At 42.8% G+C, this 18,026-nt stretch overlaps 5 protein-coding genes across 5 annotated transcripts; 1 reads left to right on the plus strand and 4 right to left on the minus strand.

The window, feature by feature from the left end:
• On the plus strand, window positions 1–415 carry LOC131287647 (neuropeptide SIFamide). The gene is made up of 2 exons (XM_058316720.1): window positions 1–139; window positions 220–415. Exons 1-2 carry the CDS (start codon window positions 1–3, stop codon window positions 306–308), a joined length of 228 nt encoding a protein of 75 aa, XP_058172703.1. The 3' UTR covers window positions 309–415.
• A 1,224-nt stretch (window positions 416–1,639) lies between these two features.
• On the minus strand, window positions 1,640–5,018 carry LOC131282710 (steroidogenic acute regulatory protein-like). Its single transcript, XM_058312241.1, has 10 exons — window positions 4,844–5,018; window positions 4,612–4,769; window positions 4,374–4,532; window positions 4,236–4,289; window positions 4,032–4,164; window positions 3,815–3,969; window positions 2,817–3,074; window positions 2,094–2,737; window positions 1,902–2,025; window positions 1,640–1,827 (listed from the first exon to the last, which is right to left on the minus strand). Exons 1-10 carry the CDS (start codon window positions 5,016–5,018, stop codon window positions 1,717–1,719), a joined length of 1,971 nt encoding a protein of 656 aa, XP_058168224.1. The 3' UTR covers window positions 1,640–1,716.
• Window positions 5,019–6,708: 1,690 nt separating this feature from the next.
• On the minus strand, window positions 6,709–7,820 carry LOC131281455 (PHD finger protein 7-like). The gene is made up of 2 exons (XM_058310787.1): window positions 7,595–7,820; window positions 6,709–7,529 (listed from the first exon to the last, which is right to left on the minus strand). The coding sequence occupies exons 1-2, from the start codon at window positions 7,784–7,786 to the stop codon at window positions 6,783–6,785; spliced, it is 939 nt and encodes a 312-aa protein (XP_058166770.1). The 5' UTR covers window positions 7,787–7,820; the 3' UTR covers window positions 6,709–6,782.
• A 1,126-nt stretch (window positions 7,821–8,946) lies between these two features.
• Window positions 8,947–12,372, minus strand: LOC131294221 (toll-like receptor 6). The gene is given in 2 exon segments (XM_058322265.1): window positions 8,947–12,262; window positions 12,353–12,372. Coding segments are annotated over 2 exon segments (3,336 nt in total).
• A 1,630-nt stretch (window positions 12,373–14,002) lies between these two features.
• LOC131294222 (chaoptin-like) lies at window positions 14,003–17,320 on the minus strand. The gene has a single exon (XM_058322267.1). The coding sequence runs from the start codon at window positions 17,318–17,320 to the stop codon at window positions 14,003–14,005; it is 3,318 nt and encodes a 1,105-aa protein (XP_058178250.1).
• Between the last annotated feature and the right edge of the window lie 706 nt (window positions 17,321–18,026).

Genomic DNA, 18,026 nt, shown 5'->3' on the forward strand with positions numbered 1-18,026 from the left:
ATGGCTTCTTACAAGGTGCTTACCAGCGTGCTTGTTGTCCTGCTGGTCGTCCTGGCCCTGACTGGACACGCTGAGGCTGGCTACAGGAAACCCCCGTTCAACGGCAGCATCTTTGGCAAGCGTAACGGCAATTCTGTTGGTGAGTAGAGCAAAATTTGAAAAGCGTACCAATTAATCCGCAGGAATTCTAGAAGATTAATCTCACCTTTCGCTTTCAAGACTACGAAGGTAACGCCAAGGTCCTCTCCACCATGTGCGAAATAGCAGCGGAAGCCTGCCAAAGCTGGTTCACCCAGGAACAGAAGTAAACTCCGCAGCCCACCCTCCGCATTTTGCCCACACAACCGGTCGCCGAAGTGCTTCAGGAACCTTTTCTGTACGCCCCAACCTATCCACATATTGACTCGATGTGAACGAAGAAATGTAAAGAAAACAAATCATCAAACTCGTAGTGTGAACTGAAAAGTGTCATGAAGCTTTCTATTCCGGAATAAAATGTTTTGTGTTAACTACCAGTGAACCAGGTGTTAGACTGTGTATCATTCTATCGTTGGAATTGAATAAATTAACATTTAAAAGCACCACGCTGTTTTGAAAAATTATACCTACCGTTTAGAGATTTAATTTGAAAGATTCCCTTGTTTAATTTGACAAACTATTCGGAAACGCAAATATCTTCAAATTTGTCTTGTTTTAATCTTTTTGATGTGCAATAATGAAAATATTTTTTTTTGTTCCAGTAAATGGTGGAAAAACACTTTATTACTTCTAGTCGTTCGTGCAATACAACATCCTAGAGTGGGTCGACATTAAAAGAAAAACAACTCTTTATGTCAAACATCTTCTTTCCAGAATGAAAACATAAGTTATGGAAACCTTTCCAAATCATGAATGAGAATTTTTTTTATTGTGCTATGTTATCGTCATGGCTCTTTAAGGGTTAAATCTACACTATTTCAATTGCTTATCTTCTTTTATACATTTTCTTTTTCAATTTCGGAACTTGAATATCATGCGGAAGAGAACTTTACTTAAATGTTATTGGTTATCTTTTATTCATATCACAATAGTAAAATAATAGCAATACAATGGACTTGTGTGAAGACGAGAAAAATAAATCACATCCACAGATTGAGGTGGCCAAAGGCTCACTCACGGCAGTTGTACGAAAAAACAGGACAGACTTTTCTCACATTCCTTTGCATACACCTGTGGGCGATTGGTTGAAGCATTGTCGTTATTATACGTGGTACGAGGAGGAATTCGTTACAATCTGCGTTTACGTTAGTACATTTCATGTTCCATACGAGTTAAGGAAATATTTTAACAACTTTCCGTTGCTTGGTGGTCCTTTGCGTAAGTTAAGAACCATTGTTTTGATCTTCGATGTATTCTAAATTAATTGACTAAATATATATAGAACGTTTTTAGCACAAAGACCTCGTTTTCGGTGTGCAGTGTAAACATTCCGAGGTCAAAGAACGACCATTCAGTTCCAAGAGCATGAAAATGCAAACATTTGTAAAGCAGTGTAAAATACAAACTTTAGTAGCAACACAACTTATGTGGAACGAACTCGGAGGAAAATAAATGCGTCCTAAATTCGAATGACTTGCCGGTGGTGATTAGTTGATCTCGCTCTCTCCGAGCGGATGCCGTCTGCAGGATGGTGGAGTATATGATTGTGTGTGTGTGTGTGTATGTGAGTGAGTGGCTTCAGGCATTAGATGATGCACCGTGGCCACCAGGCACTTTTCCTTGCTTGCGTAACTCAGCAACGTACTTTCGAAGGTAGGTCATGTAGTCTTGCATTAGGGTAGTATAGGCCTGAAACGAAGGGGGAATGGGAGTGAAGAATAAGTGCATAGCTTCTTAAACGAAGGTGAGGGGTTGATACCTACAGTATCTAGAACGTAGCGTGGGATATAGCCCTTCAGATCCAAGCACAGTAACCACTCGAAAATGCAGTGATCCTTTTGATTTTCAAGTTCTCGCATTGCCCAGCACGATACTTTATTTTCCCCACTGCAAGAAACCAAAGTGAAATCAATGTTAAAAGGTGTACATTGAAGGTTTAGGTGGTCATTACTTACCGAATATATTTACTAGTGGCTGGAGCCCCCGGATAGTCTATACTGATTGCAGCACTAACGTACACATTGCTTCCCTTGGAAGAATCACGCACCTCACGCAATCCTTCTCGCTTCCTCCTTGGGCCCTTGGCACCGTTCGATTCATGCGATGATCCCTTAACTTCCTGATCATCCGTCAGTGCGTCAGAGAAGACATCTTCCGGGTCCGAAGCGCCACCACCACCACCACCAAGGGCAAAGTCCTGAGCACCCAAGCTTTTGCTGAGCGTTTTAAAAGCAGTCTTATTTCGAGTCTCCCCAGCAGCAGGTTCGGTATCTTCCGCGACTATCTTCAGCTCACCGTGGGATTGACTCATTTTTGGAACCGATTTGGAAGGCTTACCGTCCGCATCGCTTAAACGTTCCTCTTCCTCGCAGTCATCGTCGTCATCGTCGCTCTGCTCAACCGATCCGAGCCCTTCGCGCTCTTCCGTCACCGGAGATAGGTTGATCAGCGGATTCGGCAGCAGGTCGACGCCCTCGATCACCCGCCCATCGCGGCACAGATGCCAGCAGCGGAGGTTAACAAAATCGCGACACTTTACCACGCCACCACCGCCACCGACCGTCGCTTGGTAGGAAATGTCCGTGTGGCTGTCGATTTTCTGTTTGCGTAAATCGAGAAAAAAAAACCGTGATGGAAGTTGTCATTTTTTTTTCAATAAATGTTTACGAAATAGTTACCCGAATGATCTTCGATTCGAGCAGCGTCGGATTCCAGTTCGGGACGTCCTCGATTTTGTAGAACAGCTCCTGCAGTAGCTTCCGGGCGGGATAGTGAATCTTGGCGGTCAGCTTGTAAACTTTACCAATCTTATCCTGCTGGCAGCTCTGAATCGTGTCGCCCTTGGTGGTAACCTTCTCTATCTTCCAGCCGTCCGATTCGAGCAAAGTGTACGCCTTCCGCACGCATTCCGTGCCCATCTTCCGGAACTCATCGTCCTGCATGGTGCAAGTACAAACAAACGGCAGAATGTAAGCTTTGCTTCGGAACAAAGAAATAATTTCGTGGATAGTTTTGTAACATCCAATCGGTCCAAAATCTACAACACAACTGATCCTTTCACTTGGAACTCGATCCTTCGACGATGGCGATACCGTTGGGCGCTTGTATTTGGAAGGCAAATGTATAAGCGTGTATAAAATATGTACTCGTTTCGAAAACCGATGATCTGGACGAGTTGATCAGCATTGTTAATGCGGTCCGATGTGACACACGGGACGGTTTCTTTTTCAATGTCAATGCGAACGATTATCGAACTCTTTTGCATCTCGCCCCACACAACCGGCCACGGGATTATTGATCACTCGCCGTTTTACCTCTATCAGGGTATAGCTATCGCCCAGAAAATGACACACAACATCATGCCCGGTGCGATCCCCGGTCACTTGATGTTTTCGGGAGCTGAATAAATTTGCAAAGAAAATCTTCATCCCCCGCCATAGCAGACCTGTCGGTTGGGGTTACGGATCAATACTGAACCGCGAACTGGTACGAATAAGATCCGCTATACGCCCTACTGGGACAATTGAACCACGAATTCAATCGAGAGCTCGCTACCGCAAAGACTATAATTCATCGTCACATTGGTGCTGCTAATTGAATCAATGCAGTTAATTGCCGATACAAAGATCGCTGCGGTTTGTTGCGTTACGTTACTAATTGGTGTCCGTTCCCATACCTGCGCATCTTCCTCCTCGTCATCGTCGCTATTGTGGATCGAATCGTAGGGGGAATAAAAGTTCCCAATGCTTTCGGTTCGTCCACCTACGGAAGCACGCAAAAATGGATCCAACAGGGGTGTGCGGGCATCCATCGAGCCGGGATTTGTTATAGCTGGATCGAGGAGAAAGAATGCACGTTAGCGAATTGAAACAGTCTGGGACAGAGTGACGTACCGACAAAATAATTTCTAGCGTAGCGTTCTTGCGGGATGACTCGACAGTCTAGGAACCAGGCTTCGCCCCATGCAAGGACAAACGAAACCACTACCAGGAGCACCTCGAACACCGGCTGTTGTGTCGCCGGCCACTGGAAGAGGGGAAAAGCGACCTTCGTAAGCTCAACATGTTTGATATCGATGAGACGAAAAATACACTTACGTTGTACAAGAATACTTTACTTATAAGAAAACCACAGGAACTAGTTGTAGAAAGCTATTATATGAGAGAAAAACGAAAGGCATATTAGATAAACCCTGTCCACTCGGCTATGATTCTTTCAATCGCCGGTAACCTTACCGCTATCACTAGCCAGTGGCTTATGCTCAGCAGACCGTAGAATAGTATGAGAAAAATAAACCTTACGAGGGCGGCAATAACGACATCGAATAGTGAGGTATCGATCTTATAGTGAACGACCTGAGTTTCCAGTGCGTGCATCACATTGTCACCTGTGATCTGGAAAAAGTGTCAACCCGGGATAAACGATTGTAAACTTTATCCAAGCAGCCACCGACTCGCGAGCATAGAAACGTACCACCACACATATGATCCATAGTAGCGAGATGAAAACGACGTCAAATGTTACGAATAGACAAAAGAACCTCCGGACAACCGACATGCGGCCTTGCTCCATGTATCCGGCGATGAAGTCCTCGCTCAACAGGTTGACCGTGTGCGAATGGGAACGCGTCACTAGAAAAGAAGGGCGGGAAAAATAATAAGTTTAACCATAAGTAAAGTATCGTTTCACGATCGCAATGACTCACTGCCTATTGCGGCCATTGGCGGACCGCTGCCGTATCCCTGTGCTGCATGCATTAATGATTGGTGATGAATGGTCGTATGTGTTGGGCGCAGCAGTAACTGTTGCTGCTGCTGCTGCTGCTGTTGGGTAGTGTAGAACGATTGTACCGCTGTTCTGATATCATTTTCGTCTGCCATCTTAGTTCGGATACCATAAGAAAATGACTGGCAAACGCTGCTACCACATTAACCTGCCGGAAGCTGTAAACAAGACAAATAGAAATTATGTTATTTATTTCGTAGATGATGTGCCTAACTCGTTCCTCCTTTTTGCATGTAGCGTACAATCAAATAGTAAGCGAATAATTACATGGGAGAGGAAATGAGAATTTGTAAAAAAAACTGTGATTTACATTATCGAAAAACTCTAGTTACACCGTGCTGGTGATAAACAAACGGATGTGAGAATGTTTGAACACGTGCAGCCAGAAGGTTAAACTAAGTTTGCAGAAGTGTAACGATACCATTAAGATATAGAACATGGAGCAAACACAACAAAAAAAATTTAAGGACCAAACGAACACGACCCGCAACACAAGGGAATCTCTTTGTTGTTAATTCCATTATCATCGTTTAACTTTCCGCCCTTTTGCTCCAGCGGTACGCTACAAACAAATAAACCAAAGGTGTTTAACTAGATTGGTGCGATAAGAAAACGATGGACATATTTACAAGTAAACCAACGCGATCAGCCAGCACCCATACACCAAATGAAGCATAATAACAATCAAGTACCACGGGTAATCCAATGCCTACTGTGTGACTCAACATTAGAACAGTGCATTAACATGCTGGTACAAATAATGCCCGCGCGCGTTCGTGAGGGCTCCAATTTACCATTCGCAGTCAATTTGCCGCCAAATTCGTTACCGCTAATCGGTGCCACTGCTCATCCGCGCAGTCTCACAGATTCGCTGGAGCATTCGATGCCAATTTGATGCCCCCGGAGGTAATCGAACTGCTAGAAGTATTTGTTTTTTGTATGACGCTGCTCCTTCGGCGTCGGGTGGTTGGCAAAAGCGATAAGATACAGCGTAGAGACTACGTAGCTATCTGGGTGATTAATTCTACCGTTCAAACCCGCGTTCAGGGCACACAAACCATCCACCGTAGAAAAGAAATCCGCAAGAAAGTAGAACGGTCACGGTGTCTCACTGATTGCTGGTTTGCTGCGATTTGACCCCTTCGTCGTTAGACAAACAGGACTCGGGCGGCGAAGCTGAACAAAATGAACAGCAGCAACAGCAGGAAAGATAGCAGACACTTGAACACTTGCGTGCAGACGACTTTCATCTTTCGTCGTTTGGGCGTAGCTTTCTTGATGGGCTCCACTGTGAAGCCGATGCGAATGGACTTTTTGTTTACGTATTTTCTATTCGCGGGATCACCGGGATGACGATGTTGCTCAGAGTGTATTACTTCCGCAATGAAGCGCACGTAGTTTTGCTTCCGCGTCCGTTTGCTCACCAGTGTGTCAGCATTCGTTTCGGGGTTGTACACAACTCTTTTGCTACGTTATCGGATGCGGAAGATTATCGACTGAGACCACTTTCAACGCAACTTCTACGTCTTTCTCCACATCTTCTTTGCAGAAGAGTGAGTGCATCAAAACAAAAATGAGGAGAGTTTGACATTTATTCATATCTGTCATTTTGACGGGAGGAAACGAAAACGCTCGTTTTGAATAGCTCGTTAGATGTAACATTTGGCTTAGAAATTCTTCGCACTTTGTTTCACATGCTTGCTAACAATAAAAAGTGATTAATTCATATATTTTTTATTTCACTCAAGCTGTCCGCAGCCCAATGTTTTGACTTTATTTTCGTTACTAGTACTAATAGTAAAATGTATTGTTCATCCACGCATCATCACAATGCTTGGGGCCCATTCCTATCAATAGCATTATAAAAGTTTTATGAATGTTTCATCCATGCATGCCTGGCACAAATATTTCCTTGGGTCCGCAAGCTTGGTGCAAATCTTGTGCATTAGCTGGCCACCGCAAACACTGCAACCCACCATCTTCATTACATTTCTAGCGTCCTTAGTGGAAGCTAGAGCACAATCAACAGCCGTACACTTTCTTTTGTGCAGATCTTTAAATGCTCCCGGTTCGCGCTCCCACGAAGCATCCCGACTGGGGACAAAGATTCCACGCGGTGCCACATAATTGTTGTAATCTTTTGAGAAGCAAATGGGACATTTAAAATCGTAGCCGGCAGAAAATGCGAAGTGCTGTACACATTCACGGTGCATCCGGCCGGGTTCACAGTCGTCCCCACCGCAAGTCCGTATGATCGCGATCGGGTTGTAGTCCGCATCAGTTGGGCGGGGAAGAATCTCGTAGCAAATTTCACACTCATTATATTTCGTTTGGAGTGGTTTGCTGTATTCCTCTGGTAGATGCTGGTCACAGAACGACTTGTATTGGCCACAAAACTGTGTAAGACACGAGTTTTTGTAACCGCAGATATAATGGAACCATCGATCGCATCCATCAACGCAACACTTGATGGAGGCTGAGGGATGGCAACAGTACGCGCACTTTTTATCGCGATACTCGTAAAAGCTATTTATAATATCGCGTATGAGGAAGCCTGTGATACCCGCCGAGTTAACACCCCTTTGTGGAATAAAGGTGCCCGAGAGCTAGAATAGAGGAAAACAGTCACTTAGTTTATTTTCTGGGAAACAACTGCAAGCTTAGCACATACCAAACAGAAGTAGTGGCACCTCAAGTTTTCGGTCGATTTGCATTCCTTCACGATAAATTCCCCGTAGCGAGCCGGCTTCCATTCTCTCAGAAGACATATATCGCATGGATCATCTGTTTTCTTCTTCACTACGTTCAGCTTAAACTTGGGGTCCGTGCAATAGCTGAAATTAAACGTATTTTGTGTTTCCATACTTGAAAACGCCTACTCCGCCAATTCTAATCACTTTTCGTGTGTTTGCTTTTCGGAAACCGCTTGTTTTGACTCGTTCTGACAGCTCTACAAAAACATTCTGCAAACTAGGGTTGGAAAATAGGAAAAGGATTCAGTCCCTCATCGGAGCAATTCAAATTTAAGATTTGCTTTCATGAAGAAATCCGTGTAAACATTGCAGAGTGATTATATTGCATCTTTAAGTAAGATGTGTAAATGTACAATCTGGTTCTGTTTTGTTTATCATTGCAATAGAGACAAAGGGAAGGATTCGGAGAATCGTCACGATTACTCCTCGATGAGGTGGTTCTTTTTATCCTTTTCTCATCACTAGTTTCCACAAATCGATCGACAGAGACGCAGTTTTGGTTTGTGCCAAACCGTTGTATGAAATATTTCAAAATAATTTGTTTCGTTGCGCTTTGCGTGCTCTGACCATTTGAGTACATATTTTTCCAGATGAATCAGCCCGCCGGAATGGAGGATTACGAAGAGATGACGCAGATCCAGTGCATGCGGTCTGGTTGTACCAACCAAACTATCGACAGTATCGACTGGGATCGAGAGTTTTGTAGCAATCAATGTGCCGTGTTGCACTGTCGGTAAGAGGAATTAATTACGCTGCTGGTATCCTACAAGGTGAATTTAATTCGGATGTGTGTTTTTTTCTTGATAGGGATATTTTTGAGCAATTCGTCAAAGAAAAAATCGAAAACTCCAGCGAATAGCGATCACAGTCATTTTCGGTGGAAATGTATACGCTTCATCTTAACAAGGGCAAACTGGAGAAGAAAGGGAAGAACTTGGGAACACAAGAAGCAGTGAAGGAAACAGCAGTAGTTACGGGTCGCAGAGGAGGAACTTTGGTTTCGTTGTATGTACGATACTTCCTGGATCGTGTTGAGCAATCGAACTTCTCGAAATTATCATAGAAACTCCACACTCCATAGCAACGGTCTATTAGATTACAGACAAGAACACCATTATATCAAACTTACATATTCAAATTTATTCGTCAGTATCCCTTTCAAGTATCCCTCTCACTTGCTTGAAGTTTCGCTTCTTGTGTTTGGAAATAAACTGCAACAAATTGTTTCATAGGCCCCCGTGAACAGACTCGGCATGGAGAATGGATGGAATTAGTTTCCAGTGAAGATAAAGTGCTCCAGCGAAGAGAACTTTTCGAATGCTTTCAATTCCAGGCTCGTAAGATTGTTGTTCGAAATGTCCACATGTGTAAGACTCTCTTGAGTGTTGATTCCATCCGATTTTATCTGTTGTACGTGACTGTTCGATACGTTCAGCTTGCGAAGATCCTGCAGCTTCGTAGAGATAGTGCCAATATCCAGCTCGCTAAAGTCGTTGAAGGAGACATCCAGATCGACCAGAGATTTAAACTGCACAAAATTGTTAAAGTTGTTGAACCGATTGCGTTGGACGGAAAGCTGGGTGAGTGCGCTGGATGAGCCGCTCGTTTGATTAACTTCGATCCTGGACAGTTGGTTGTCAGCTGCTGATAAAATCTCAAGGGTTGGTGAGATTTTCAGCGATGTAAGGCCATTCCCATCTATGTTGAGGTTTTTCAGTGTGTCCTGGAAGTCTGTGGTCGTCAGGTCGAAGCTCACGAACTTGTTGTAACCCAGATTAAGTGTGTCAATTCGCAACAAGTTGCTGAAGAGGTGAGGGTGCAGAGTGCTTAACTTGTTGTGGGCGAGGAAGATACTCTTCAACCGCAAAGCTCCCTCGAAAACGGCAGGGTCCAACTGTTCGATAGCATTGTTCTCCAAAGAAAGGCTTTCTAGAGAGAACAGATTATGGAAGATTCCATTTGGCAATGTGGATAGTTGATTACTGCTCAGATCCAGGGTGATCAGTTGGTCAAGACTATCAAAAATGCCGATCGAAAGGTTAGTAACCTTTATATTTTGTAGCTTCAGAGTTGCGAGTCTGCTGGTTTCCTGGAACAAATCTTTGTCCAACGTTTTCAACGGATTGCTGGAAAGATCCAAATATTTCAGGTTAAACACAGGATCAAATACTTTCGGCTCCAACGTGGTCAAGTTGTTGGTTGATAGCGTCAGCTCCTGGAGCCATGGGACATCTTTGAAGAAATGTGTGGGAAGCGTCGACAAGTCGTTGTTGTTTGATATCGTTAAAACATCTAATGAGATAGAACAGGCCTGGAAGAAATCTGCTGGTATGCTGGAAAATCGGGAGCCCTGCATGTACAGCTTCTTGAGCGATGTTTTATTGCTCAGAAAATTATTGGGAACAATCCAACTATCCGCAGAAATCGAAAGTTCCTCCAGTCGATTGAACTTATTTAAACCACTCAAATCTTCAATGCTCACTCCCTTATTGTCGTTTAAATAGAATCTTGTCAACTCATCAATGCCATCCAAATTATTGTGTCCCACTTGGGAAATTGCGTTTCCAGACAGATCCAGAGTTTCCAGTACGGATAGGAATGCAATAGAATCGTTACCGAGACTGCTCAGGCCTGTGTTTTTCAGCGACAACAACTTTGTTTCATGATTTAAAATTTCAAACGAGCCATTTGTAATACGATTTAGAGGATTTCCGTCCAATCGGAGGCTCCTCATCCCATCTACGAAGCGGTTTTCTAAAGGTCCAGTTATTCGATTTTCCGCTAAATTCAATTCGCGAAGGTACATGGTTCCAGCAAATGTATCCTCTTTGATGTCCGTAATCCGGTTCTTGTCGAGGTCTAATTTATGCAACCTCGGATAATGTGCTACGGAAATGTGTTCAATCTCATTATTTGATAGGTACAATTGAAACAAAGCTCGCCATCGCTTATCGACAGAGGTTGAATTGATGTTGTTGTTTCTCAGCGACAAAATTCTTAATAACGACAGTTTCGTTATTCCTTTCGGGATGGCCTCCAGATGATTATTATCCATATTCAGCTCTCCAAGATTGGTCACACCTAGAAAAAGATTTTCCGATAGGTTGTGGAACCGATTGTTGGACAGGTCGAGCTTGGTTAGGCTTTCGAGCTACAACGAAATGTTTTGCAGACGATTCCCGCTGAGGTTGAGGTCTTCCAACTTTTTCAAACAGTTGAATGCTTCGGGATGCACACGACTAAGCTTGTTTCCCTTGAGCATTACAGTCTCCAATTGTTCATGCGCGCAAAAAAAACCCTCGTCGATCGTCCTGATTTCGTTACCATCCAATTCGAGTACCTCCAATTGGTTTAATCCTTCCAGAGAACGATTTGTTAAAGCTTTGATGTGATTGTTGCTCAGCTCAAGTACGGCAACGGATTCAAGTTTCCGGAACGTGCCATCATCTATGGAAGATATGCCATTATCATCCAGGATCAGTGTTTTCAGCTTCGTTAAATGATCAAATGTGCCGGGTTTGATGTGACGTAGATTGTTGTTCTCCAATTGCAAGTAATCCAACTTGCCCAAGCTGTTAAACAATGCTACATCTAGAGTTTGTAACCGGTTGTACTGCAACTCCAATCTTTCCAACCCTTCCAATGTGTTGAAAGTGTCAGGATCAAGATGAGTAATTGAATTATTGTTTAGGAGTAATGATTCTAGGTTAACGGTGTCCCGGAACAAATCCTTCGGCAATGCCTGCATCAAGTTATTCGACAAATCCAGATAAGCCAACATACTGAGCGGTGAGAATGTTTCCGGTGAGAGAGTCTTCAGATTGTTCGAGTTTAAAATCATATAAGCCAGCTCTAACAATGGCTTGAACACTTCCGGGTCGATCGAAGCGATCCGATTGCCTTGCAAATCGAGCATTTTAAGCTGAGGCGTACCAACGAAGACATTGCTGGTGAGTTTTTCGATGTCGTTTCTTTCCAGGGAAAGTATCTCCAATGATAGCAGATCGTCAAACAGATGATCCTCCAGATCCTTCAGACGATTATCAGCTAAAAATAGTCGCTCCAGATTTCTTAGGCCAGCGAACAGCTTGGGTGGAAGTTTTCGTATGTTGTTATTACGCAGATCAATTTCTAACAACCTCGACAATCCTTGAAAGGTAGTCTCGCTGATAGTAGCGATCTGATTGCCACGAATTCGGAAAATTGTTAAATTTTTCGCATTGGCAAACGGATTACGGTCCAGTTCCTTGATGGGGTTTTTAACCAAATTAAGTATTTCCAATGCACGCGCTTGGGCAAATGTATCTGGATGTATGGCTATCACTCCGGCTACAGGTACGTACAGTTGGGTTATTCTGTTTCCATTATCACCATCGAAAAGTGACGTCGGGATTGTAGGCAAACTCGACTTAGTAAACTCCACAATGATTGGCCCATCTTCCGCAGTCAGAACAAATGTGAAATTTTCATCTTCATTGACTCCCTGCCGTTGAACCTCAAAGCGGCAGTCATTACCAGAACACTCATACAAAGGGTTTGCCGAACTGATTGTGACGTAAACGAACAGACAAATAACTATCAGTATGCTAGAGAAAAGGGAAGGAAAACAGAAAACATGTTCACTATTTAACTATAAATTTTCTTCTAACCATAGCTTAATCAATCCACAAAACTACCTTGCTCTTGCAAAGCCCATTTTCACAAAGAACGATCTGCTTCTACTCACTGCCAGATCGGAACTGGTACGCGTGGTGGCTATTTTTGTCGGTTACCCGTTAAGCTTGAGCATCGCTTTCAGTCTGCGCAAACGAACGCAAAAAATTTAATACTCGTATCAGAAACCTGCTGAGGTTAACAGCATGATAACCGCTAATTTAGCTAAGGTCAAGGGAAAGACATCTTAAGCTTGATGGGCCCATCCGTTATAGCACGCCGGTCTAATCCGATGATTGTTGGTCTATCTTCTTCCCACTTCTTCCCAGGTTAGCATAAACCTTTTAATCACTAATATGCTTCCCAAGACATGATTTCGTATGGCGTGGTACAGCACGATCACTGTGTTTGGCTTACAAGCAAGTGTTTTGAACAATGAAATAATTGATTCAGAAAAACTACACAACGAAAACCTGTTAGACTCGCTTTCTATGAGTAAACATAAAAAAAGGTAACTATAATCTTTCACTGATAAAAATAATCGCTACTTGAAAAAAAAAATATTTAAAAAGTCTGCGTTAACTGGTGCCTATGTATTTAATTTACTAACTATAATATTTACTATTTACTAATAGTAATTATCCAACGAAATAATTAGTTTGTTTAGTCCAACTGGTAGTTGATTATGTTCCTTTATGGCCTGACATTCTCATTCTTCTTGCCAAGTGATACGATAGCTGTGCTTAACGTTGTGATCCAATCCTATGCACAAATAATGCCAATTTGACATACTTTACTTCGATTGATTGATTATGTACAATGAATTTTGTTCTAGAATAATAATGTTTGCTGATGCATAGATTTCTTTTGAAATTTATTAAATTACTGTATAGCGGCCTGGGACATGCTACGGAGTTGGATCATCAGTGAATCTCCAGTGTGTACAAACTCATTAACGAAGTTACGCTGGCAAGTTATCCGCGCTTATAGCTCCAGCATACACCTTATGGTGCTACGCCGTTTTGCCAATGGGGATGATGTGCCAATGTGTGTTTTTTCAATTGTTGTCAAGCGTCGAATAGGCTGACTGATAATTGCTGCATTTAATGAGCCGTCTCACACTGTCGGTATTAGGAATTCATTACGCTGCTGGTATCCTGCCATGGTGAATTTAATTCGGATGTGTTTTTCTTCTTGATAGGGATATTTTTGACCAATTCTTCAAAGAAAGCATAGAAAACTCCAGCGTATAGCGATCACAGTCGTTTTATGTGGAATTGTTTACATTTCATCTTTCCAAGGGCAAACTGGAGAACAAAGTAACTTGGGTACAGAAGAAAAAGTAAAGGAAACAACAGTAACCACGGATCGTGGAACAACAACTTTGGTTGCGTTGTATGCACGATACTTCCTGGATCGTTTTGAGCAATAGAACTTCTCGATATCGATCATCGAAAATCCCACCGGCGACCCACACTCCATAGCAACGGTCTATTAGACAATAGGTAGGAACACACACTAATCAAGCTTTCATATTCAAATCTATTAGTCAGTACCTTTCAAGTATCCCTCTCACTTGCTTGATTTTTTTGGAAACTTGTGGTTGGAAATAAACTGCAACAAATTGTTTCATAATCCCTTGTGAGCAAACTCGGCATGGAGAATGGATGGAATTAGTTTCCAGTGAAGATAAAGTGCTCCAGCGAAGAGAACTTTTCGAATGCTTTCAATTCCAGGCTCGTAAGATTGTTGTTCGAAATGTCCAGATGGGTAAGATTCTCTTGAGTGTTGATTCCATCCGATTTTATCTGTTGTACGCGACTGTTCGATACGTTCAGCTTGCGAAGATCCTGCAGCTTCGTAGAGATAGTGCCAATGTCCAGCTCGCTAAAGTCGTTGAAGGAGACATCCAGATCGACCAGAGATTTAAACTGCACAAAATTGTTAAAGCTGTTGAACCGATTGCGTTGGGCGGAAAGCTGGGTGAGAGCGCTGGATGAGCCGCTTGTTCGATTAACTTCGATCGCGGACAGTTGGTTGTCAGCTGCTGATAAAATCTCAAGGGTTGGTGAGATTTTCAGCGATGTAAGGCCATTCCCATCTATGTTGAGGGTTTTCAGTGTGTCCTGGAAGTCTGTGGTCGTCAGGTCGAAGCTCACGAACTTGTTGTAACCCAGATTAAGTGTGTCAAACTGCAACAAGTTGCTGAAGAGGCGAGGGTGTAGAGTGCTTAACTTGTTGTGGGCGAGGAAGATACTCTTCAACCGCAAAGCTCCCTCGAAAACGGCAGGGTCCAACTGTTCGATGGCATTGTTCTCCAAGGAAAGGCTTTCTAGAGAGAACAGATTATGGAAGATTCCATTTGGCAATGTGGATAGTTGATTACTGCTCAGATCCAGGGTGACCAGTTGGTCAAGACTATCAAAAATGCCGATCGAAAGCTTAGTAACCTTTATATTTTGTAGCTTCAGAGTCGCGAGTCTGCTGGTTTCCTGGAACAAATCTTTGTCTAACGTTTTCAACGGATTGTTGGAAAGATCCAAATATTTCAGGTTAAACACAGGATCAAATACTTTCGGCTCCAACGTGGTCAGGTTGTTGTTTGATAGCGTCAGCTTCTGGAGCCATGGGACATCTTTGAAGAAATGTGTGGGAAGCGTTGACAGGTCGCTGTTGTTTGATATCGTTAAAACTTCTAACGAGATAGAACACGCCTGGAAGAAATCTGCTGGTAAGCTGGAAAATCGGGAGCCCTGCATGTACAGCTTCTTGAGTGATGTTTTATTGCTCAGAAAATGATTGGGAACAATCCAACTATCCGCAGAAATCGAAAGTTCCTCCAGTTGATTGAACTTATTTAAACCGCTCAAATCTTCAATGCTCACTCCCTTATTGTCGTTTAAATAGAATCTTGTCAACTCCTCAATGCCATCCAAATTATTTCGTCCCACTTGGGAAATTGCGTTTCCAGACAGATCCAGAGTTTCCAGTATGGATAGGAATGCAATAGAATCGTTACCGAGACTGCTCAGGCCTGTGTTTTTCAGCGACAACAACTTTGTTTCATGATTTAACATTTCAAACGAGCCATTTGTAATACGATTTAGAGGATTTCCGTCCAATCGGAGGCTCCTCATTCCATGTACGAAGCGGCTTTCTAATGATCCAGTTAGTCGATTCTCCGCTAAATTCAATTCGCGCAGGAATTTGGTTCCAGCAAATGTATCCTCTTGGATGTTCGCAATCCGGTTCTTTTCGAGGTCCAATTCTATCAAGAGTGGATATTGTGCTAGGGAAATATGTTCAATCTCGTTATTTGACAGGTAGAGTCGAGACACAGCCCCCCATTCGTTATCAACAGAGGTTGAGTTGATTTTGTTGTTTCTCAGCGACAATGTTCTCAGTGACGACAATTTCGTTATTCCTTTCGGGATGGCCTCCAGATGATTATTATCCATATTCAGTTCTCTAAGACTCCTCACTCCCAGAAAAAGATTTTCCGATAGGTTGCGGAACCGATTGTTGGACAGGTCAAGTTCTAATAGCCTGACGATCGACAACGAAATGTTTTGCAGACGATTCCCGCTGAGGTTGAGGTCTTCCAACTTGTTCAAACAGTTGAATGCTTCGGAAGGGACATGACTCAGCTTGTTTCCCTTGAGTGTTATAGTTCCCAATTGTTTTTGCGCGCCCAAGGCACCCTCATCGATCGTCCTGATTTCGTTACCATCCAATTCAAGTACCCACAGATGTTTCAATCCTTCCAGAGTACGGTTTGTTAAATCTTTGATATGATTGTTGCTCAGCTTAAGTATGACAACGGATTCGAGTTTCCGGAACGTGCCGTCATCTATTGAAGATATGCCGTTATTTCCTAGGTTCAGTGTACTCAGCTTCGTTAAATGATCAAATGTGCCGGGTTTGATGTGACGTAGACCATTGTTCTCCAATTGCAAGTAATCCAACTTGCGCAAGCTGTTAAATAATGCTTCATGTAATGTTTGTAACCGGTTGTACTGCAAATTCAATGTTTCTAAGCTTCTCAATGTCTTGAAAGTGCCAGGATCAAGATGAGTAATGCAGTTATTGTTCAATTTTAACCATTTAAGGCTAATGGTGTCCCGGAACAATTCTTTGGGCAACTCCTGCATCAAATTATTCGACAAATTTAATAAAACCAGTATACTGAGCGATAAGAATGTTTCCGGTGAGAGAGTCTTCAGATTGTTAGAGTCCAAAAACATAGACTTCAACTTTACCAATGGTTTGAACACTTCCGGGTCGATCGAAGCGATCCGATTGCCCCGCAAATAGAGCATTCTAAGCTGCGGCGTACCAACGAAGGCATTGTTGCTGAGATTTTCGATATCATTTCTAGCCACGGAAAGTATCTTTAACGATAGCAGATCGTCAAACAGATGATCCTCCAGCTCCCTGAGCCGATTTCCAGCTAAAATTAATCGTCCCAGATTTCTTAGGCCATCGAAAAGCTTAGGCGGAAGTTTTCGTATATTGTTTTTACTCAAATCAATATCTTCCAACCTCGATAATCCTTGGAAGGTGGACTCACCGATAGTAGCGATCTGATTGCCCTGAATTCGGATAGCTGTCAAATTTTTCGCATTGGCAAACGGATTACGGTCCAGTTCCTTGATGAGATTTTCATCCAAGATGAGCGTTTGCAACGCATGCGCCTGGGCAAATGTATCTGGATGTATGGCTAACACACCCGCTCCAGATGCGGTCAATTCGTTTATTCTGTTACCATTTTCACCATCGAAAAGCGACGTCGGAACTATAGGCAAAGTCGAACCATAAAACTTCACACTTATTAGACCATCTTTAGCAGTCAGAACAAATGTTGTTGATTTTCCATCCGTGACGACTTCATCCCGTTTTACCTCAAAGCGGCACTCATTAGCAGAACACTCGTACAACGGTTCAGCCAAACTTTTTGTGACGCAACCGAACAGAAAAATAGCTATCAGCATGCTAGAAACATGGGAAGGAAATAAGATAACATGTTCATCATGTAATTCAAAGTTCACTTATTCTATTAGTTAATTCAATCCACAAAACTACCTTGCTCTGATAAATTTTGTGTTTCGGATGGGCCTTTTGCAGAACAAATGCAACGCGTGTGTTCACCGTTTCCGAGACCGGAAGAAGGATGTTTCAGGTTAAAACATAAGAATGAATGTCAACTGTCTTATGACAGTTTAGTGGCAGTCAAGGTGAAGAAACGAGTGGCATACAGCCTTTCACGATGGATACCGTAAGCTGAAACGCGTTGATCGCCTTTGTGAACTTCGATATCGCACCTTGAAACAGGAATATGACATCTTGCAATCCTTCATCGCGTTTGTGACCTTCATTAATGATGCTATAAACTTGAATATGATATCCTTAAACTTCATTACCGCCCTGTCAGATTGCAGGCCGGTTTGTTTTGGGTTTCATAGATGCAAATTGTGTACACATACATATATAGTCAACCATTCGAAAAAGACGTTACTGTTCACAAATAACACACACGGTGTTAATTCATGGATGAATAAATTATTATTAAATAATCAGCTATACTAATCCCCTACAGTACAGCCTTTTCTATGTATAGAACAAGCTGATCGCCTCTGTGAACTCCGGTATCGGATCCTGTAACCGGAATACATAACCAGTAACGTCTTTTTCGAATGG

This window comes from Anopheles ziemanni, chromosome 2 (genome assembly GCF_943734765.1).
Source record: "Anopheles ziemanni chromosome 2, idAnoZiCoDA_A2_x.2, whole genome shotgun sequence".
In the NCBI taxonomy this organism is placed as follows: Eukaryota; Metazoa; Arthropoda; class Insecta; order Diptera; family Culicidae; genus Anopheles; species Anopheles ziemanni.

What these genes read in the sequence shown, in the direction of transcription:
- LOC131282710 (XM_058312241.1), bottom strand. Translation starts at nt 5,018, where the DNA reads ATGGCAGACGAAAATGATATCAGAACAGCGGTACAATCGTTCTACACT. An exon ending in GCCAATGGCCGCAATAGGCA is followed by an intron (nt 4,770 to 4,843) that starts GTGAGTCATTGC and finishes CTTCTTTTCTAG; the next exon opens with TGACGCGTTCCCATTCGCAC. An exon ending in CACGCTACGTTCTAGATACT is followed by an intron (nt 1,828 to 1,901) that starts GTAGGTATCAAC and finishes CCTTCGTTTCAG; the next exon opens with GCCTATACTACCCTAATGCA.
- LOC131294222 (XM_058322267.1), bottom strand. Translation starts at nt 17,320, where the DNA reads ATGCTGATAGCTATTTTTCTGTTCGGTTGCGTCACAAAAAGTTTGGCT.
- LOC131287647 (XM_058316720.1), top strand. Translation starts at nt 1, where the DNA reads ATGGCTTCTTACAAGGTGCTTACCAGCGTGCTTGTTGTCCTGCTGGTC. An exon ending in GCGTAACGGCAATTCTGTTG is followed by an intron (nt 140 to 219) that starts GTGAGTAGAGCA and finishes TTCGCTTTCAAG; the next exon opens with ACTACGAAGGTAACGCCAAG.
- LOC131281455 (XM_058310787.1), bottom strand. Translation starts at nt 7,786, where the DNA reads ATGGAAACACAAAATACGTTTAATTTCAGCTATTGCACGGACCCCAAG. An exon ending in GGTGCCACTACTTCTGTTTG is followed by an intron (nt 7,530 to 7,594) that starts GTATGTGCTAAG and finishes CCTCTATTCTAG; the next exon opens with CTCTCGGGCACCTTTATTCC.